At 42.6% G+C, this 23,312-nt stretch overlaps 1 protein-coding gene across 1 annotated transcript; it reads left to right on the top strand.

The window, feature by feature from the left end:
- The first annotated feature begins 464 nt into the window (after positions 1 to 464).
- blmh (bleomycin hydrolase) lies at positions 465 to 21,928 on the top strand. Its single transcript, XM_035680613.1, has 12 exons — positions 465 to 761; positions 2,816 to 3,013; positions 3,806 to 3,915; positions 5,220 to 5,361; positions 5,573 to 5,661; positions 5,753 to 5,845; positions 13,088 to 13,243; positions 13,329 to 13,487; positions 13,594 to 13,661; positions 14,669 to 14,786; positions 15,076 to 15,142; positions 21,622 to 21,928. The coding sequence occupies exons 1-12, from the start codon at positions 680 to 682 to the stop codon at positions 21,768 to 21,770; spliced, it is 1,431 nt and encodes a 476-aa protein (XP_035536506.1). The 5' UTR covers positions 465 to 679; the 3' UTR covers positions 21,771 to 21,928.
- The last annotated feature ends 1,384 nt before the right edge of the window (positions 21,929 to 23,312 follow it).

Here is a 23,312-nt window from a genome sequence, read left to right as displayed (position 1 = left end):
CAACGTGGGCTATGAATTCGGCCTAATTTTACACCAGATGGCAAAAAATAATTAAAGTTGTGAATATTTTGTGCTTCAAAATTCAAGTTTCTTCCAATAAGCTAAAAAAAAACAATAGTGTGGACCACAAGAACAGAAATAAAGGGTGGACTTCTATTGAACCTGATAGTTTACGGACATGAATAACTGAATGAATCTGTGTGTTCCTTCCAACAATTTATAAACCCAGAAATGACACAGTTGCCACCCCCAACATTTGTTTTACTTTAATGATATCGCTTTCAAATGTTATGTATACTTGCATATTTGTATCTTTATATTGTTCTCTTTTCTAGTGTTTACGTTTTTAAAGGAAATGTGTGGGGGAAAGAGACTTTCTACAGCTCATTCTGTGTTGGAAGTGTACACTGTGATTGAAATAATGAACGAATAAGCCCGATGAATGAATGTCCTTTACGCCTCAGTCTTTCTGGCGTAATTACAATGTTTATGAAATCAATTCGGCCTGTGTTGAGGTGTAGCTCCTTCCCACTTGTCTCCCCGGGGGTCACACCGGCTGCGGGATGGGTAAATCCTCATGTACATGGATCACTAACTCCGCCCGGCCCAGCCGCCACGTCAAAGACCGCCAGCGACAGAACAAACGAGCGCACCCTGTGATCCCACTGACTGTCGGTGAATGAAAACTGATAAACAAAGAACCGGCGACTTGTCAGGAAAACACACAACGCTCCTCAAGCTCCACGGAAACATGGAAACTGGTAGGTTGAGAGCCAGTCCGCCTCGGTTGAGCCGGCCCGGGTGAGCGCAGTGTGTGACAGGGAGAGGATGACAGCTGAGTGCGGGAGATAATAGCTAACGGGCTAGCTTAGCATCCAGTGCGTTAGCATGCCAGCCCGCTAGCATGACTCCGCCGTCGTTCACTGTGCCAGGGTTCACGGTTTCTGGCCGATAGACTGTCAGCGAGGCAACCGAGAGCCGACCCGCAGACACAGACCGGTAACACGCCTCAACGCGCCCGCTACACCCGGTGTCGGGTTCGCGTTAGCTTGTGTAGCTCGCTGGCTCGCTCGGTGGTGAAGAGAGGAGTTGGAAATGCCAGAAGCTGTCAAACTCTTTAAAGTGGTCGCGGTTCGTGTAAGTGGGGGGTGGGGGGGGGGTCGTCAGTAAAGCACCGTTTTGCCGCCGTAGTTTGACCCGTCAGAGCAGCTTTTAGTAGCTTTGAACAACGACCAACGCTGCCTGCCAACCTTTAACCAGCCGAGCCAGTGGAGTAGGGTTGTAACGATTTCACTGTGTGTAACCTCAGCTCTAACTTTACTTGTTGGTAAGCTTGGGCATTTATATAAGACCTGTGTGTAATTGTTCTCTTCTGCAGAGGAAATATCCGTCTACATTGTATGAACCGGTGTATGGACCTTGGCAGTGTGATAGTGTGCTGGTCGTTGGACCTTTGTCAGCCAGTGTGGGTGACGGTGAGGCGCCACTATTAGGCTCCATGCCAATTGTAGTTCAGCCCTTTGCACATGGAGCAGGGACAGACACAGGGAAGTGCTTAGCTAATATAAAGCCAGTTGTGGGAACCTATGATGTGTAAATGTGCAGGTCACCCTGGCAGCCTGTGCTTTGGCCCCTGTCCATAGAAAACCACTGTGATGTCAGTCCTCACCATTCATGCCCCACTTGGTGAATAACAGCCTGATCCACTAACTGACTGAGCCTTGGGTTGGTTTCCAGTGTCTGCTCTTCGGCACACACCCTTCTGATGAAGCCGCCGCCAGCTGATACTATAGATACATCTCTTACTATTTCCCCTTCCTGATCCATCCCTGCTCATAAGTGTCAGAACATTTGACAGTTGCCCCACCAGCACAACTGTGATTGGTTGACGCGGGACCCCATGCAGGCCCCTGCTCTCAAAATATTCTCTGCCTCAGGCCTGGTTCTGCTTCTTTTTTTTTTTTTTTTCCTGTTATATGGGCATGACGGTTAACGAGGTTTGACACTGTACTAATCTGCGGCGGTCAGTGCATCTCAGCTTCGTGTTGATGGAAAATAACAGAATGCAGCCGAGAGAGAGAGAGAGAGAGAGGTCGGACTCTAGGCAGCACGCGTGACTAGGCAATGTCCCTCTCAATGTTTAATTGCTCTGCACCATTATTTGACGGAATTACAAACCATATATCAGCGCCGGTTTGATTCTGTCAGAGTGTGTGTGCGCCTCTCCTTCCAGTGTCCAGTGGGATTAGGCTAAACAAGCTTTTCAGTGTGTTCCTCTTCACAGATGGAGCCAGATGAGTGGTACCAACGAGCTCTGGTCGGCCCCAAGCTCCCAAGGGTCTCTCATAGCACCACTAGAAAGCGGTCTTGATTTATTCCTTGTTTGTCTTCACTTTTATCAGAGCTCTAATCATAATTGTACTCAGTAATATCTTTAATGGACTGTTCTCCACTGCAGTCACTGTATGGATGTTGGAGAAAGAGATGTAGCAGACGGTTTGAGTATTCAATAAAGGATCTGCTGGTAGTTTATGACTTATCGATCTGGTATTTTCCAGGCATTTCTGGGACATCTGAGAGTATGTGAGTGCTCATGAATCCCATCTTAAGAGGGAAGTGTGTATGCCTTAAGTGCACAGATGAGTCATGGGAACTGGGACAGCAGGAAATTCCTCCTCTCGGTTATAGTCCGTCAAGCTGTAAAGTGTTCCTGTTACAAGTCAGCTTTTGTTTGTGCTTGTCTTCCCACCTTCACTGTTTAGCCGTTCATTCCCTTCATCCTTCCTTCTCTACCTCCCCCTTGCTGCGTTTCCAGGTCTGAGTCAGGAGAAGGTCGCCACCTTCCTTAAGCGACTGCGGGCCGAGCCGCGCTACCTGTTGGCCCAGAATGTGTCGACCTGCATTGACCCGTTGGAGGTTTGTCTGCACCGGCAGACTGTCCAGGATACTGTGCACATCTTCCAGCACTCTATCCCCACAGAGGGCAAGCCCGTCACCAACCAGAAAAACTCAGGTAGCACCCAATGTAGTACAGCAACATTCAGTTCCATGCACACTTTACACAGGGAGAAGACATTTCCATACAAGTCCTCACAACATTACAGAGCACAACCAAATGTTATTCAGCACACTTTGGTAAGGGAAGGTATTTCTGAAATAAATGGAATTTATATTTAGACATTTTCACACACCGTCAGCCAGCAAGTCTGCATTTTAATTCAGAAAACACAAGCTGCAAAACTTTGCTCAAACTGTAAATGTGTTGTTTTAAATATTTCTTGACAGCAATTAGGACACACTAAAATCTGGCACTGACAACACATGGCGTGTGTTAAGTCTGCTGTTTTCTGGCAACGAATGGTGTTTTGCTGCGTGGACTCCAGTGCCTCACAACCACCACGCCACCATGAGTGGTGCAGCTGGAACCACTCATTATGTGTTGGTGGATATAGTGTAGGCTACAAAAGTTAGCCTTGCCTCAAAAATACTCTAAATGTCTTGGGGAAAAAAGTCTAGAGACGGATGAGCAACCTGGAGACAGCCCAGTGCCGACCATGTTCCAAAGCAGACCATATAGGTTTTGTAACTGATAAATGGTAGCAGTAGCATGAGAGAGACATAGAACTTGCTTCAAATAGGTCGATCCAACGCCGACATCATCCTTGAAACTTGTGGCAAGCTTCAAAAGACATCCACACAAGTTTGTTAGAGCACAAACAACCCAGCTGTTGCCTGCATAAGCACATGTATTAAGTACTTACCAACCTGCATGTTTCTCTAAATCGTTGTTATTTTTTATCACTAGGGAGATGTTGGATCTTCTCGTGCCTCAACGTCATGCGACTTCCCTTCATGAAGAAGTTTAACATAGAGGAGTTTGAGTTTAGTCAGTCCTATCTCTTTTTCTGGGACAAGGTAAGACACTGAAGCACGCATCTGTTCTCTGTTCCTCATTGTGCTGTTTCACTCTTCATGGGCTGAGAGATGTGCTGTATATGTTTCAGAATCTTGTTTTTTTTTCATGTTGTGTGTGTGTGTGTGTGGAAGGGATCGTTGGTAATAAGTTGTGTGTGTATTTCTGGTTTGATCATTTTATTTTTGCCTTTTAAGTTATTAGGGCTGTAACGTTCTGGTAAATGGATGTTTTTGTTGTTTTGCAGTCGGGACATCGTGTGTGACTGAGTGAGTGTGTGTATGTGTGTGTTATTATGTAGGGCTCTATTACTATACAGTTATTGTCCACCTAAAACCCTCTTTTGTTTGTTGTGTGGTCAGTGCTCTTCCAGGGTCGACGTCACAATGACACCTTCCTGTTATTGTTTTTATCTTTCTCTGTCTCTTTCACTCTCTGGCCTTGTGTCTTTTTCTCCCACATGTTTAGACTGTTGGTCCAGCATAAATACACCTTTCTTTGTGACAAATGCCAGCCGTAGGGATTTACGGCCTGGACACACAGCCTGCGTGAGCAGCGTGTCTCAGGCACAGCTGCAGCCATGCTACACTAGAGAGTGGAGGTCTTGTCTATTTTTCCCACGAGCCACGTGTGGTTCCGACCAAAAAAAGACATTGAAAAGGATGTTCATACTCATATTGACATTATTCCAGCAACATGAACACGATTCACTACAGTTTCAATGTCTATATCTGTAGAATATGTCACAGAATATATATATATATATATATATATATATAAACTGCTCCTGCGGGCAGTGTGGCATGGCTGTAACAATGACTGTAATACTAGTTCTAAAAAAAGGAGATGTCGAGATCTAACAATATCCTGTCGTAAGCCAGTAGCTTATCACATTACACTAGAGGTGTCAAGTCTTAAGTCTGCCAATTCAAGTAATTCAGGCCTCTGTGTCTGAATATTGACCATTTAAATGGCTTTCAAAGCTGTGCTAATAGCTGTTTGACCTCTAAAGACACATGTTTTAATAATTAGTGATGATACAGTGCCTGCTTCACATGCTCTTAGTCAGTTTTATTGTTCTGGGATTTTCCCAGGTAAAGATGTGTGATGCTTGAATGTTCTTAGTTTCGTGTCCCAAGTCAAGTGAGGGTTTCAGAGGTCGAAGCCTAGTCAGTAGTCGTGTCTCATTCAAGTCTACGTGCCTTCATTACATACAGTAGTGTTACATTATTAGATTGTGCAGACCCCTCGCAGTTTCTCTGTTTACTCACGTGTCTCTCTGTTGTGTTTGTTCCTTTTTCTACAGGTTGAACGTTGCTACTACTTCCTCCAGGCCTGTGTGGAGACAGCACAGAGGAAGGAGCCAGTGGACGGACGCCTGGTCCAGTTCCTGCTCTCCAATCCAACCAATGACGGAGGACAGTGGGACATGCTGGTCAACCTCATTGGTTAGTTCTCATTACAGCACATAACATCACATTTACAAGAAATTCATGTTGATTAATTGACTAACCCTTGTAATTTGTGCAATTCCAGGTATTTGGTGATTAGTAAAAATGTACTTTAAATATTTCAGTGTTCTAAAAACACTGGGGGAACATGTTTTCTGCCTGGGTTGAAAATATTATTTTAATGTGTTTTATATGGTCTTGTCTCTAGAAAAGTATGGCGTCATCCCAAAGAAATGCTTTCCAGAGTCACACAGCTCAGAGGCCTCACGCAGAATGAATGACATCCTTAATCATAAGGTGCTTTCCTTTTTCTTCAGTTAACCCCAATCAAGCTCTCGTACCTGTGAAGCAGTGCTCACTGTTGTGTTTATTTCACCGTGTCTCATAGCTGAGAGAATACTGCCTAAGACTGAGGAACATGGTGGCCAGTGACGCTACTAAAGCGGAAATATCTGATGCTGTGGACACCATGATAGAGGAGGTAAGACTGAGAGTTCATACAACTGTGCGTAATTTATAACATAGAGGGAATTTCTACTGCAGGGATTTTCCCAGGGAACCAAGAACTTTTCTGAGGGACTTTAGTTCCTCCAGAGTAAATTCCATGTCCAAAGGCTCAGCAACTATCAGGGCAGAGTTTGCAGGGCTGAATGTCACTGAGTGATCAAACACAGACTTTGCAGCTGCTACAACTATGTACAGCTTCATTCGCCAAATAAGTATGCATTGAATAACTCTGGTATCAATATTAATACAAGGTATGGAAATATCTGGTCATGTAACATTAAAAACAGCTATGTAGTCTGCTTCATGACTAACTTGAAAAGCAAGAAACACAAGTTAAGTTGCTGTTTGTTTCATCACAGTCATGTAGTAAAGCAGAAATAAATGACATCAGATACTCAGCAGATCGTCTCATTTTCTTATAAACGACATAAAGTTATAATTTATGGCAAAACTGTCGTATTGAATTGCAATAAATTGTACCAGTGTACCTAATAAGGTGATCACTGAGTGTACATGCAGAAATCAAGAGTTTGCACCTTGTTTTAACTTTTGTAACATTGTTCCATTTTTACCAGAAGAGGGGGCTGTCAAATAATACTTCACTGAGTGTGGCAACATCCAGTGAAACCTAAAAGCAGTCTGCTTGTAATCAGCGTTTGGGTTAGAGTTAATCTCGGAATAAGGTTTGGGTGATATGATGGTAAATGTCAACATTACACCATCCAAATAGGAGGGCTACATTTTAAGCAGCTGTCATTAAGAAGCTTGAGCACTTATTAAAAAAATAATTCCTTTTGTAATACCTACATCATTAGGATTTGAAATCAGAATGACTTAATACAGGAACATTTATAGCACAATAGCATTGTCACCTATGCTACAAACTTGCATTTGTAGTGGTTTGTGCTGTACCGGAAGACGTCTTGTAGGTAACTTTCATTTCCTGTCTGTCTTCCAAAGCTTAAAAAAAACAGTCTGCTTAATAGAACTTACAAATGATCTGCCTGAGCCTGTAAATACACATTAAAGCTTATTGTAGCATTATGGTTAGTGCTCTTTCCATATTGTCATTTCCTTTTACACAGGGCTCCTGCATATCATCTTCCCTATTTTTACACAATGCAGAATTGTATGTATTTATTTTAATAAGACATTTTATGATACACTCTGTTGACAATGTGCTGCTGACTGTGTACTGTACATGAAAGCGTACACATGTATAATGTGCACTCATCACTGCTGCAGAGTGTAAAAGCAACAAACAAAAAAAATCACCTGCACACGTGTCACAAAGTTAAAGATAGGGATCTTGTTTATGGAACTTTCTATTACAAAGCATCTGACGCTGGATGGTGACGACAATTACACCTCCAACACACAAAATAAAAGCTGCATGTGGCTATGTAAATCTTTCACAGTGTCACACACGTAACGTGTTATTAGATGCACATACGCGTGCAGTGAAATACAGTCATGTGCCTACACTGTGTTGTTTGGCCTACTGTGTGTGTGTGTGTGTGTGTGAAGGGCCAGTCAGTCAATCAGCCTCCCATTGAGACGATTGCACACAGAACAGGGGTCTGGTTAAACAGCCTTTGTTGTCAGCTGTTTAGTTGTATTGTGCTGCTGGCTGGTTGCTTGTTTAAACAGTCGCCTGTATCTCACAGTGCCTCCATGGATGCCCAGCCATCACCACACACACACACACACACACACACGTTGTGCAACAGTAAAAACTGTTCCCTTGCACTGCACGACAAGTTGGGGGCCGGAGGGTTGTCAGTGTGTTTGTTTGTCCACCTGGAAGTGGTTTGTTTTGCGAAACACCACGCTGTCACGGTCGCTTGTGATGGAGGATTCAGCTAGTCAAAAGAACGACCAGCGTAAAGAGAGCCAAATTGTTCAAGGATATTGTCACAAGTACATTTGAGCAGCATCAGTCTAAGAACCATCATCCATAATGGGACACCCACTATAATGCAAAGAGTTATATCTTTAACATGTTTATTGATGTCATTTGTTATTTGTTTTTTTTCTTAAACCTTTCGTTGCTTCTGATCCTGTTATCACCCCCATAGTAAGAGATATGTCACGTTATCACACACATTTGGGTAGGGCATGTTTTCACTTAATATGTGTCAATTTTGTTCTGCAGAGAGCTTCATAGTTGCACTAAATACACTGTTCTACTGTGATAAATTGATAAATCAGCCCAGTGATGACCAGTAATTATTGTTGATCTCTAAAAAATATAAATATCGTGTTCAGTTGATTAGTTAATCAGATAGAATTATTATTTATTTAGTAAAAATATGCTGGTCAGATTTTCTTAAAATTTAAGATTTGCATGGATGCCATTGTAAACTGAATATCTTTGACAATTTTTCAGACAAAATAATCATTAATAATTAATTGAACAAATAACCAATAAAATGTTCATAATGTAAACATTCCCTTAATTGTAGACACAATCTACAAAATGTCCCATAACCCAATCTACAGTGTTTAGAAAGTGACCCCACTTGTGGTCCTGATCCCAAGGATTACAAATTCTGTGCTATTGTATCATCAAAAGTAATATACTATATGTGTAAATAGTAATTTGGCATCATCACTGCACCAGAACATTTTTTAAATCATAACATTATTAGTCTAACTTTAAAACAATGAATGCCAGAATTAATGTGAAATTAGAATTATTTTATTTAAATGTAAACACTGACTGTAAGCTGTGGTATTAAACCACGACAACAGCAGCACTGATGGTGAACAGCTAGCACATTAGCTCTGTAAATTAGGAAGGATGTGATAAACCTGAGGTGATTGGCATCTTATCAGGCTTAGTAGACCATTCAGTGTGTATGAGTACTGTGACATTACAGCACCTTTAGGAGCTGTTTGTGTTCATGAGGTTTACAAACAAACCATGGTAATTTCACACATGTCTCACAGTGTGTGCACAACCACTTCATTGCTGTGGACATGCATGCTCTGTGTGTGTGTGTGTGTTTGTGTGTAGGCTTATGTAGCTGAAGTGGGAAGCTGGTGTTTCCTCACATGCGTTTGCATCTATGCGTGCACACGTGTTTCTCTGGATCAAGGTGACGTGTCAGTCCTACTTTGCTGTGTGTGGAGGTGATGCTGTCCATCCTCTCTACGTGGCAGCTCTGATTCTGCCCTGGTCTTCATCACTTCGGCCCCACACACACTCCAATGACAGGCAACCGGGGTCAAAGTCTCTGCTTCCACTTACTGTACCCAGGGTGTGCTTGATTTTAAATGGGTCTCTTTGCGTGTCAAGAATCTATCTAGAATCTAGCACTGGTCAGGCACATCAGTTAAAACCAAACCACATCACATTTCTCTAAAAACCTCTGCAATAGGAGCGTAGCCCATTTTAACCTGCACCTGCGTTAAGTACGGGCAAACTAGTCGTGTGCACCATGAAGGTTTCTTTTTATAGAGGCTGTTAGGATGACAGTATCCATATGCTGCATCATTGAGGCAGAGAGGATTAGTTTAAGTTTCAAAGCCAGTCGTTTGCTTTCATGCTGTATCTGGTGTGTCTCCCTGTTCCTCTACTCTCACTTACACAGACAAGTAGGCAACACACACACACACACACACCGACACACAAATAAAGGGACATTCACTGGTAACTGTACATACACATACAGTTCCTTACGCACAGATGGTATCCCTCACACCACAACTGTAGCCTTTCCATGCTCCATTGCGTCATGGAATCAGAAACACCATGTGCTGCTCTGGTCTTGGAGAGTGATTCCTACGACAGGACTAATTTGTGAGACAGCCGTCAAATCACAGAGGAACTTTTTTTGCAGCTGAGCGGCTCAGCGCTGTCGGCTATTGGCTCAGTTGGTTTGTTGTTCGATGTGGGTGGCTTCCTGTAGATGTGTCATTGTTTGGGGCTGCAACGATAGTTTTGCCAGTTCAGAGATGTCCACTCACATTTCTTGAATTTCTTTTCGCCATTGTTAGAATTTAACAATGACCACATGTGTTGCATGTTTACAAAACATGAAAGTTTAATCAAAACCTTGCTCATTTTTATCCAAATTGTTTGCATGGTGTCATTTGCTTACACTCACAAGTCCAGCTTCTAGACAATAGTTATAAATTTACTTCAGAGTAGCAATGAGACGCATGTTTCGCCTCAATTTGGCATGGACTGGTTGAGAGCCGGCTTCAGACGCCAATTATGTCTTGAGTGGCTTTTCTTGGTATTAAACTGTTAAAATGATTTCTACTAAAAGTAATTTGTCTACATTCTTTTCAAAGCAAAAACTAATTTCATTAAACAAAATGCTCTAATTTAATCATGTCTCATCATGAATAAAATCTACAAAATACAAGGGACATTTCATGCAGTTCATTTCAAAGACTGGTTATGTGAAAACAATTATTTGGCATTTATTTCCAGTGTTAAATCTGTATCATTGAAATAACAGTCAGTGACAGGTGCACACTAAAATATGGCAGAAGCAAAGTAATTTATTATTTATGTTTTTTTTTTTCTGTAAAACAAAATAAAATACAAGCTTACAGAAACTAAACCATTCCCTGTCTGTCTAAATTTAGTTGGGCAGCTTAGCTGGTGTATTTCATTTTAAATGCCTTTTAATGCAACATGCTATATCAAATACACACATGCTACAATAACTTTTTATTTTTCAGGAAAAATTAAAAAACAAAAGTCAGTTAGGTGTTTTTGTTTTTTTTTCCACAAAAGCAAAACTCAAACATCCTTCCATACAATGAAAGCAGAGTATGCAATGTTGTTACTGTGTCAGTGGCGTCTGTGGACCACACAGATAGTCCAGGGGAGCAGGGAGGCTGAAGCCCGGTTTCCCAGCCCCACCGTGATCTTGAAAACTGAAAAACCTTACCCAAGGTTACCAATAAATCCAAATACATTGTTGTCTGTTGCCATAGGCTTGGTCTGCTTACTGTGTGTGTTACTCTCACTCCTAAGTCCAGGTGATTTGTTTGTTTGGGTCACGTAAAACAAACATGCAAAGGGATGCCAGCCAGTCAACACTGGAGCACAGATGCTATCAAACATTAGCTGCGGTTAGCCCCAATAGCGTGCAGTCAGTCAGCTTATTGTTTATAGCAAGACACGCAAACTCGCCATGTCACAGAATTGAGACTGACCTGAGGTGGACCTTCTGCTAGAGACTGATGAAGCTGAAGAGGAAAGCTGCCTGTTAACAAACTCCATCAGAATCACTTATAACAGCTGCTTCCTGTAACCTGTTAACAGTTCCGATGTTTAGAATATTAAGATATAAATGAGACGGCCTTTGAAGTTACAATCCAAACATGAGTCAAATCCTTTAGAGTTAATTAGTAACGCGGGTTGGCCTCCCTATTCTTTCCACCTCTCTGTATCCCTCTCACCTCTCTCTCTCCTTCTTTCTCTGTCACTCATGTATATCTGTCATTGAGGCGGCAGGTGTTTCAATATTGATCCTGCTCTGATGTCAATGTGGCTGTTTATTCTCTCACTGAGGTCTCTCTGTCTGTCGAGCCTTTCCCCTCACACCTACTTTATTTCCCCTGCCAGGGGAGGATGAGTAGGCGCGAGGCTGAATTGGCATTAAGAGAGATGCTTTCAGTAGGTCTCAGGGCATCTAAAAGAAGAATTGTAAAGTGAGTGGAAAGGTTTAAAGTTACCAAGGAGAGCAGAGTTATTCTTGGAAGACGGAGACCAAAAAGAGGAATGAGGAGAAAAGGGTGGGGGTCAAGGGGTTACAGAGATGTCTTGTCAAGGTGCCGAGGGCATCTGGTCAAACACAGACCAGACAAGGGAATGGACACCTTGGCATGTCATATTGCCCACAGGGCAGTCTAAACAAAGTAGTTGAATTAGGAGGAAAATGATTCGGGGAGGACGAGTCGTCGAACAGATGCCTTTGTTGACTCGGCGCATGTGTGTATTTTTACGTGTCTGTACTTTTGTGACCGTACGACTTTCTGTGATGAAGAAGGGGATTGCTTGCTTGTGTAAGCCGAGCCTGGATTTATGCATTTTCGTGTGTTTGTTTCTGTGCGAGCGCGTATGTTTTGGGTGAGAATAGTGGGCTGAGAGGGCTCAGTGTCTCCTAACCAGAAAGCAAGAATGTCATCTTTATGTAGGGACATTTAATATGTGTTGACTAAGCATGGGAAACTGCTGCCATGGCTGCGATATTTCTCCAGGCCGAGCCAAAAATAACCCCCCCGTCGGCTTTATACTCAGCTAGACAGAAGTTTGTTTGTCTGGATCAGTAGTAGTACTCTGACTTAAAGTCTATTGGAAATGTGTCCTTTGTGACACCCATATTCGAAGCAGTTAGTGTGATGTATCACCATTCATCCTCACAATCAGAACAATACTCACTGTAGTACATACTGTGCTGCAGACCCACTGTACGTGTGCGCCGGCCTCCTGTGAAACCAATGTATCACTGTCTTGTCGCACTTCTTTTATCTACCACCAACAATGGACTGCATCTTAATGTCAGCCCCTTTTTAATTGTATTTGATAGGAAAAGCATCTGTTGAGTCCTGGGAGAGGAGAGGAGAGCAGAGGATGGGAGAGGTGAAAAGCAAAAGGGGAACATTCCTGAGATAACTATATCAGAGGTTAGAAAGGACAGATTGACAGACGGCCCAGTCCAAACAACCCAATTTAGCCCACAGGAACTCAGTCTGAACTTCAGCACCGCAGGAAGACACACATGGAGGGAGGGGGAAAGGGTGTGGGGTACAAATGGGGAAATGGAGGGATATGAAGTAGATGGAGGAGGGAGAGAAGCACTGTTGGGAGGAAAGTGTAGGGAAAGTTTAGATAGGCCCAGGAACTGATGGATGAGTGTATGTGTGGACTGACATTGGGTTGAAGGGGTTAGATGAGCGGGAAATTCGATTTGCAAACTTCTCCAACAACCTCCCTAAAGGCAAGGAAGCACTTTCTTTTCATAAGGTACTCGCATTCAAGCCTCATTGTGTTGTAACAGTATACTACCCCTGCACACATACAATTAGGTCACCTCTGGCTTTGTTAAAATGGAGATACTGTTTGTTCATTCTGAGTTTTTGATTCATGAATCAACTGTGTGTGAATGGTAAATATTAGTTTAACACAGATTAGGTCGGCCTTCAAGCCAGCAATTTGTTAAAGAAGTTGATGTTTGCATGTGCTGTACAGGTGTTCCGGGTGGCCAGTGTTTGTCTAGGCAGCCCTCCTGAGACCATAAGTTGGGAGTACAGGGACAAGGACAAGAACTTCCATCGCATGGGACCCCTCACCCCTCAGGAGTTCTACACGGAGCACGTGAAACCCCTATACAACATTCAGGACAAAGTATGAGACCCATTAAACACATTAGATAGGTCACGACTCACTGCTGTTCCGGTTCTGAGCTTGTATGATAATTCTCCATCCTCAGGTCTGCCTCGTGAACGACCCTCGACCTCAGAACCCTTACGGGAAGCTGTACAGTGTTGAGTTCCTAGGCAACATGGTTGGGGGCCGCAGCACTCTGTACAACAACCAACCCATCCAGCTGCTTAAAAAGGCTGCCGCTGATTCCATCAAGGAGGGAGAGGTAGGTTGTGCCAAACGGGCGTCACTGTAGAGAAGTACGAACATTTGAGCGTGTCTGCATGTGTGGACTTCATAACTCTGAACATGCGCTACTGTTTTTCTCTTAGGCCGTGTGGTTTGGTTGTGACGTCGGGAAACATTTCCACGGCAAACTGGGCATCAACGACATGAATGTGTGAGTATAATTCAAAGACATCCGGTGTCTGTTGTTAAATAACTGAAATGCTTATATTGTTATGGGTACAGACACCAATCAAGTGTTAACCATGAATGGGAGTGGTTTGACATCATGTGGATTTTTATATTACAAAATATATACACAGGTTTAGTTATTTGCAATGCTGATGAATCTAGTCCGCTGCTCACTTGATCCTGATATTAGAATCAATAAATGTAGTGTTACTAATATGGCTTTAGTTTCTTTATTTGTCGAATGTAGTAGGGTTAGGGATGCAGTAAAACACCCTTAGGGGAGGTGTGATTTCTGGGCAAGTAGTTTTGAAAAATGCAATACTTATAGGAGAATGCAACAATACAATCATACACACCGAATAGTGTTTTCACCACTGTCACTTTACTGAACCTTGCAACTCTAGCCCCCTCCTCAACACTCCTCCAAACTGAAAATATCTTCAAATCAATTTTACAACTGAATAGGCCCACTTCTGATCTGCCTTCAGGAGGTGTCTGGAGGAAAAGTTGCTTATCTTTGCCCTTCAGGTGCAGCAGCAGCAGAGTCTGAGTTGCTGGCGCCAGGCTTAAATTTACCCACTGAACAAAACCAGCGTGGTGCCAAACGTCTGGTGCTATCTCTGTTGATGCTCATCTTTCAGACACATCTTTTTTTGTACCGGTAGATTATAATTGAAATGAGGGTGAGTCTCAATGGACCCTCGTTTCTACAGCCATGCTCAAGAAAGGAATGAAAAGGTGAGCTGGTTAGGCCATGCTGAATCCCAGGTTTATGAAGGGTCTGCTTGTAGCTTTTTATGGTCATCACATCTTTTCTGCCCCTACGAAAAAGCTATATTAGGATTGTTGGCATGTGATATGGAGAAATGTCATCTTATCATCGTCTCTTGAAAAGATCCATATGTAGGTAAAATCGAGGACAGCGTTTAAACTTTCTTTTCACGAGGAGGTAGTGTAATGTGACTTTTCTGCGTATGTGTTCGCGCACAGGTTCAACCATGAGCTCGTGTTTGGAGTTTCGGTGAAGAACCTCTCTAAGGCAGAGCGGCTGATATATGGGGACTCTCTCATGACCCACGCTATGATCCTCACTGCTGTCACAGACAAGGTATGCTCACCCGAACATATTTAGCACAGGTGTGTCAGTAAACTCATGCAAACATACAGTACGTATACAAGCAGACCAACAGGAATACACACATTCGGGGTTTCCCAGGGGTTCATTGCATCAAAGCCTTGCTGCGTGTTTACGCTGCTTTAATTGGCTGCAGTTTTTCATAGTGATGTCAATTTCCCTGTTGTAAGTAACCCCAGCTGTCAGGACTTTCTTTCCTCCAGTCTCGGCTTCTCACTCTTATCTCCCCATCGTGTACTCTCTTTCTCTCTCTCTCTCTCAGGACGGGAAAGAAAGCTATGAGAAGTGGAGGGTGGAAAACTCTTGGGGCGATGACCGTGGGAACAAAGGTAACACATTATTACATTACTCCTACTTTCAGTCCTTTCCTTTAGGGTGTGGTTTTTTGTTTCTTTAGATTCAACTTGACACAACCTAATTGTCGTCAAGTCACAGTAGTGACTGAAAACTACTGACTGGATCTAGTCCTGAAATAATATACATGCTTTTGCAACAAACTCCGCCTGCCTCCCCATCTTTCTTTCATATCTTTCTCACACCATGGTGTCTCGCGATAAACCATCATCTTCCTGTTTGTGTGTATTACATTAGGAGGGATTAGACTGAGATGTTCCCCTGCGTTGCTGCTTTATGAACTTGTAATTGGCTGTGTCCTGTTTCACAAAGACTCACAGACGTCTCCTTTTTCAATTGCATAAACGTAGTTACAGAATGAACAAATGCTGAAGGCCAACAATAAGCACAGCAAAAATCTTCCAAATGTCTAGGCAACATATTTGGTTCTATAGGCTTGGTGGCATAGTGACTACTCACAAGACTAAATGGTGATCTACTGTAGCTGCCGAGCTAACATGAAGAGAAAATGTTTACTTTCCCCTGGCATTTTGTTTTCAGGACTGTACATCATTTCATTCAATAAATGGGGTTGGGGAAGCTCTCCAAGCAAAGGAACTTCAATCACTAACAGGACATAGATCGCACAGTTTATTCAGAAGACGTATTTGTACCATCAACTTCTGTCTCATTACTGTCTGCAAACAATTACTCTGTTGTGGAGCAGTTTATACGCTGGCAGAGAAGGTAAATAACATTGCCATTTTGTCTCTAAAGCTCTCTGTTGCCTCTAACATCAGTGCTGTGAAGACAGCTTGCTGTTGGTCAACGCTGCAAATTCATGGGTCAAAGTTCACCAAAGTTGAAAGTTGCCACCATTGTCCACCATTCAGGACAGTTCTGTTTAATTGATTTTACCATCAAATTTCTCTCATTTCTGATGTGACCCTTATTAGACTTGTGTATAACTCTATGATACAACTCTGACCTTGCAAAAAGCCTTATGTTGACTGGGAACTTTTGAACCTGATTTTTTTTTTTTTTAATTGGTCAGCCTGAACTGAGTTGTTTATTTTCTTTTTAAACCACATATTCAAAAAGAATTTAAAACTGAATCTCTCTTGGGCGTGCTACCAGTAAGTCCCTTTGATGCAACAGGGGGAAATGTCATTAAGTAAGTAAGGTTGGTTGGTCTTTATGTAACAGGCCACAAGGCACAACACAGCAGGTACTCCACACCACTACCCCAGACTTTAGTGTCTACTGATGTTATTCCCTCTATCCTTTCATCTCTGTTTCTCATCTGCCTCTGACCCTCTCCGCCTCTTTTCTCCATCTCTGTGCTCGACATTCCACTGCAAATTATAGGAGAGTATTTCAGGTCAGTCATGCATCGTCTCGTAACACACAGCATATACACACAGAGACACACACATACTCCCAATATTTGTTTGAACCCACAAACCATAGTGACTGTTGGGAAAACATGTGAAAACCCCTCAGTCAAATCAAATGTATTTCACGCATATCTTATTCCATAAACACCAGCAGATAGGAAAGGCCAGGGCCCCCAGCCCGTCCGCAGCCAAATTAATAAAGTGTTTGAGAACAAAAGTTCGAGAAGTGGAGTTCACTTGGGAGTCCGGGGGCTTTGTTTGTTTGACAAAAGCTGAAGGGGAAAAAGAGGCACACGTGGAGAAAAAGAGAGGAGAGCATGCTGGAGAGAGGAGAGGGGTGACGCAGAACTGGAGACGTAGTACAGGTAGAATCAGATAGGAATAAGGGAAAAACAAAGGAAAGTAGATGTAGAGATGATTTTGGAAAGATGAGAAATTGGTAGAAGAGAGTGGAGCAGAGGGAGAGAGTGTGTTTCTAAGGTTTGTAAAGGCTTAACATCTCCCTGCAGGCCTTTTTAATATTCCTCCTAATCCAGAAGGAGTCTCTCGAGAGGTTTAACTTTCTGTTTCCTCCATCTTTAAGCCCTCACACAGCTGCTGTTATGACTCTGCTCACTCCACAGCTCATACTTTTACACCGTTCCAGACAAATGTTTGGCAACACGCTTGAGGTTTTTATTTTCAATTTGATAGGATATTAGTCGGAGATGGACTCCTTCACATTACTCAAAGTTTGGTTTGAGCTCAGAATGAGTTTGACCTGGAGAGAGAAACTATTATTTTCTACGAACATGATTCTGTTATTGGATAAATACAAGAAGATGATGTAAATGTGGATGGAAGGATATCCTTGGTAGCGGACATAACAGATTCTTGAAGAGGGAAGCTTCATTAGCTTTTAAGTATGCTTCTAATCCATTGCCATTATTTTGCACCCAAACCACAGTTGCATATCTGTCCCTTCACCTCATTTAAAGGTCCCCTTTCAGTTGCCATGAAATGAAAATTACTTTTCTGTGGTCTTACTGCAACTCTACGGCAGGCTGTTCCCCATCTTTTCCAAATATAACACAAAATTAATGTACATTCACATATTTCCTGATATTAAAATGCCATACTTTCAGCCTCCACTGTACTTTATGCTCAGTGAAAATGCAACTGACAGGGCAGCTATCTAAGTCTTGTTATTAGGCATTTAGCTGTTCACTTAAGTTATTTAAATTTGGAAAAATTAATATACCTGAATTATTGTTTCACTTTTATTTTGACAGAATAAATTTGAAAATAGTGCTTTGTTTTGGCTGCTGATAGTCCTGTATTGTGGATTGCTCCTTAAGTTGGAAAGCAAGATGGCTGCTCCACACTCTTCTAGCTTACATCCAGTACATCCATCTGTTCTGAGACAGGACAGTCAGCCTATCCCTAAAAACAAATAATGACACCCAACATTCACACACATACACACACACACCACCATGCCACCCAACACGCGGGTTCCAGGAAGCTCACATCAACACACACACGGATACCACAGCGAGAACCAGGCAACATGCCATCTAAGATTTGCGTACTTGGAAGAACACACATACACAACAGACACGCCATCCCAATACGTTGTTTTGAACTGTGGCACGTTCTTGCGGTTAGCCTGACGTCTTCGATAAGTCAACTTGACAGTAGGAGGGATGCTCTCGTTTGCTCAACTCTGAACACATGAGAATGGGGAAAAGAAGAGATGGAGAGAGAGGTGGCACCAGGGGAAAAGAAAAGTTAAATAACTTTTCTGGTTCCCAGTTCTCATCCAACTTCCCATATGTGTCTGGTCAGTACCAGATTTGAGCTCTCGTTTCACATAACGTCACAGTCTTTGGTAATTAAGTAGACACACACACTGACATATTTTCATGTATGAAATGAATCACTCCAGCGTGGGGCTACAACCTCGTTCAAAACAAGATTAGGTTATCCCAACATGTCAAGTTCTAGGAAGTCTTTCATAACCACCCCAGATTTGGCCATGTTGACCTTGTATCACTGCACACACACACACACACACACGCGCGCGCATACGCATACGCATACGCATGGAGACAGAGACAGACATTGTTTAGTTTTATCAGGGTGGGCGTGCAGAGGTGGTAGCAGAAGTGTTGAAGGCATACTGTACTGCTGGGTGGAGGAGTGTGAACCATGAGGGGCGAGGGTCCTTCTCTCCCCCCTCCCTTCTGCCTGTTGAAACAATAGTTTAGTGAAAAAAAGCACTTAAACGCAATTAAAATGTGCGTGCATCGACAAAGTATGTTTGACCAGTCTGTTGGATTGTTCTTAATAGCACTCCTCCCTTTCAATGAAAGAGGGCTAACGACAATCGGTTTAATTAGTGGTATTATGTGTTCTTAAAGTATTTTTCCATAAAATAATGTGTTGTGATTAAGGCTTTTTGTAAACTGACAGATTGACTTAGGCCTTTTTTTTCTCAAATCCTGCTATTTTAGCCAAGACGTATTTAAAGGCTGGGCCACTCTCACTTTCGGAGAAAAAACAGCATCCTGTGGAGTTTGAGTTGTGGAATCTCTCTGCACAGGGCTATGTTGAAATTTCGATGATCCCTGCTCTCTTTTGCAATGTAGAAAACTTCGTAACAAAGAGACGTTGGTGGTCTTGTTTATTTAAACTCACAGCTTTAATTACCGTACTGATAATGATGTACACACGTCTAAAACAGTTACAAACAGGTACAAACTGGCTCAGAAATAGTGTAGAAGTGAATGGAGGATGAGACACTGTGAGCAGGCCTGGCTCATATAACTTGAGGTAACGGGTAACGCATATGAGACTAAAGACCATTGAGGAATTAAGATGGCTGGATATGATGCTGCCAGTCAGCCTTGGTGCCAGTTTGTCCACCTGGCCAGCCATGGGACCTCCACTAAGAAATCCACTGCAGCCCAAAATGCATTTTCCCCATAGGCATTATAAAACTAACAGGAACACCAACTGCAAACCAGGTCAATTATTACTTTTCTTATTAGGATTTTTTATACCATTATATATAACTAGTGTAGTGCCCATAGGAAGTATGTATTGCTATACGAAAAGTGGGAGGTTAAGTATCTCTGATTTTCCATGGGATGGCCCAAATGAGGGTTGTGTTGAAGGTGGACGTTCAGGGACATTTAGGTTTGTCTGTGAATTGTGATTTAGGATGATAACTGTTGTGTTTTCATATAATTTTTGGCGTTTTAGGGCAAGGCCACAATTCTGCCCGCACGTCCCTCTATGGTGTGAAATAGACTCAGCGAGGGGGGAAATGTCGGCTCCGCTCCCGTTTTATTTATGACGCGCCTACAGTGTGGCACGGATAAAGCCCGACGGGCGGCGGGGAGCGAGGGGCGTGTCGGTAGGACAGCTGAGTAACGCACAAGGTCTTCTCCTCTCAACTTCAATAGAAGAGAAATATCTCCCCAAAGTCAACTGTTACAGGGGCACCAAACCAACAGTAACGTACCATACACTGCTAACTGTCTTTGGACAACCTATGATTGGAGGGAAAAAAAATACCACAGCTGCTAGCTACGTTGGGAGAAGCGTCATGTCCGCTCCACTGGTCTTCCTCCCCGCCTTGTTGTCCTTTACCGAACTCTTCTCTCGTTACATTTCCTGCCCGAAATAAACAGCGTCTGTCCACGGCGAATAAACTCGCTCGTGGTTAAAACATTCTCTTGTCTTTGGCGGGTGAGGGAGGGTCATTCACCTGGCTGGTGATTATTATGTAATAATTGTGTAATTTATGAGGTGAAAAAACGTAAACTTCGTCACTTTGCCAGGCACTGTTTGCGCTGGGTCAGGATCTGCAGTCATACACATTATACACGGCAAAATCCCCATATGATTTATAAAGTGTACGCGGGTTAGGATTGACAGGGGGGAGACAACTGGGAAACACCTTCGAAAAACATGGGCTCTGGCAGGTGATTGGACTCTTGGGGGCGCCACGTGGCTAATGCGTGGGCTATCGTGGCTATGCCTAGCGAAATTGGGAAACCATTGATGGCTCTAGTAATCTTATTAACAGGTATGTTTGTAATTCCAAATCAAAGCCCGACAGCAACACCCTTTAACTTACACAGCAGCCATGTTGAAACCTCTCAGGTCTAGTGCTGAGTCCTGATCCTGCAGAGATATTTTGAGCCCACACACACACACACAACACACACCACACACACACAACACAACACACACACACACAGCACACACACACACCACACACACCTACACACACACCTACCACACTACCACCACACACACACACACACACACACACAGCACACACACAGAGCAGAGATTTCTTGCTTCATAGATAGATTATAGATTGTTTTATATTCATAAAACTGAAACAAAGCCTAGAACCTACACTAATGAGCATGTTCAGTGGGCTGCACAATGCTGGGCAAGCAAATTTTATTCCAGTGATCTCCCAAAACTTATAGATCAGGTGATAGAATTTGTTACAGGAGTTACAGGAAGAAGGGTAAAAATATGGACTTACTGGATGTCTGGCTTTTGTCTTTTTCAGAAGAAACTTTTTAATTTTGAATACATTATACCATCTTTGTCAATCATTTGGAAAACTTCCCTCAATCAAGTGAGGTCATATTTTCAACATTCTTCCTGTAAAACAACATAATGAGTGGATCTGTGATAGAAATGCATGACCGTGATAAGAAGTATGGGCTGTGGTGACTGTCATTGGGTTTATTCCTCTTTCTGTTTGTGTTAATTGTGCTAGGATTTCATTTATGCTTCCGACATGTCTGATCTACAAATGTGTCTCGTTAGATCAGTCAGAGGTTCCCATCACCCTACATGAAGCTCATTTATGTGTCAAAACACTAAAACCACCAAATTGTGTTCCAAAATCCATCTACTGCAATAATTTATGTTTGACCTGACCTGTGGTTCTTGATTTCCTGCTTTTGTGACTTTTGTTTCTGTAATCCCAATGCTTTGCTTGACTGCCATCATTTTAGGCATAACATTTTTTAACTGATTTGTTGTCTTCCCTGTCTGTTGCGTAGGTTACCTCATCATGACGGACGATTGGTTCTCCGAGTATGTATACGAGGTGGTGGTAGACAAGAAGTTCCTCTCTCCTGATGTCCTGGATGTGATGCAACAGGAGCCCATTGTACTTCCTGCCTGGGACCCAATGGGAGCCCTGGCATAACTACAGAAATCCAGGTTTTAACCCCAACCTCTGGTCTATTTGACTCCGCCCTATTTCTCGGCTGCTTTTACCTCTCCAATATTTCCCCCACACCTCCTTCCAAGACAGCCTGAACTTCTAGACAAAATAATAAAGATTTTGTTTTCTTTTTTACTGGACTGCCTGTGTTTTCCTACTGTCTTTATTTCTTCCAGAGAGTGGAAGTTTACACTGCCACACCTTTTGTATTCTGGTTTTCTGGGATGGTAAAATGAATATAAACATATAAGAATGTGGTCCTGGGCACTTAAAAGGTGGAGTGGGTTTATTTCTATCATTAACACTGAGATGAGGCAATGTGAGCTGTGGACATACAGTAGGTTGCATACCATATGCTACTTATACTTCTGCGTGTGTGTGTGTGTGTGTGTGTGTGTGTGGGGGTGTGTGTGTGTGTGTGTGTTTTAAATATATTTTTAGATTTAATTCAAGTTCAATTCAATCTCTTTCACCAGGCTTAACCTCTTGGACACAATCTAAACAGCAGTGATTTATTGTTGTAAGAACAACACTTACACTCCAGTACCAGACAATCTTCCCATAACTTCCTGTCTCTGCAAACAATGCAGTGTAAACCAGAAAAGTAGCATAGGTGTCCATGTGTACGTGCATGCACATATGTATTTGTTTTCATATCTTCTGGCTGTATCCCCCCTGATTTGGTATCTAGGAATGTTAAAAGCAGGAAAGGGTCATACTTCAACAATACTAGCTCATTTCTACACAGAACAGCTACACTGCTGTGCCAGGTGAAAAACCAAGCGCTTCCTGCACAGACTAATCGTTCCTCAATGACGTTCCAACTCTTCCTGCTTTATGACACTCCTGTCAAAGTAAAGGTGACCTCTGACCCCCCTAGCAGTTGGTCTGTCAGCTGAGTTATTGTCTGCAGTGTGGTTGTTAAGAGGAAGACGTGCACATTCAGCATCTCTGACTGAAAGGTGGATGGGAGACCTGGGATATGGCAGCTTTTATTGTGACAGGACGGTGCGATCCGGTGTCTCCTTCTACAGGTGAAGAAACCTTTTATTGCAGTTTCAATAACTCCGTCTTTGTGATAAACATCTTTAAAGTCACAGTGTGCCAGAGAAGAATTATCATCAGAATAATCCTAAAAACATTAAAACATATAGGTTAAGACTACTGTACATAATACAGTAGTACTTAAAACTATTAACTCTTACCTCCTCCTACCCATCAAACTGTATTTTCTCAACTTATCCTCCACGTGTTACCTCCTCTGTACTGTGCCTGGCACTCACATTTTCTTTGCCTTCATCTGCAGCTTACCTCGTCTTTTTTTTTTTTTTAAATATACTTATCTACTTTCTCACAGTTTTCCCTCCATCTGTCCTGGCCACAGAATGGTTGGACGTGCACTTCAAAGACAACTCTCTTTTAACATGTGAATTATCGTGACAGTGAAGTATGGTAGTTTTGAAAAATGTACTCACTACAGAGGCTAGATAGATGGTGTTGTGAAATTTAAGTGTCAGCTGTTGG

This window comes from Morone saxatilis, unplaced genomic scaffold (genome assembly GCF_004916995.1).
Source record: "Morone saxatilis isolate NCDOM2014 unplaced genomic scaffold, NCSU_SB_2.0 Contig8, whole genome shotgun sequence".
NCBI lineage: Eukaryota > Metazoa > Chordata > Actinopteri > Moronidae > Morone > Morone saxatilis.
The sequence above is the reverse complement of the archived record's forward strand: the minus strand, read 5'-3'. Positions and strand labels throughout refer to the sequence as shown.

Coding starts and splice junctions, on each gene's coding strand:
- blmh (XM_035680613.1), top strand. CDS start 680: ATGAAAACTGATAAACAAAGAACCGGCGACTTGTCAGGAAAACACACA. Junction 13,244..13,328: donor TATACAACATTCAGGACAAA/GTATGAGACCCA, acceptor CTCCATCCTCAG/GTCTGCCTCGTGAACGACCC. Junction 13,662..14,668: donor GGCATCAACGACATGAATGT/GTGAGTATAATT, acceptor GTTCGCGCACAG/GTTCAACCATGAGCTCGTGT.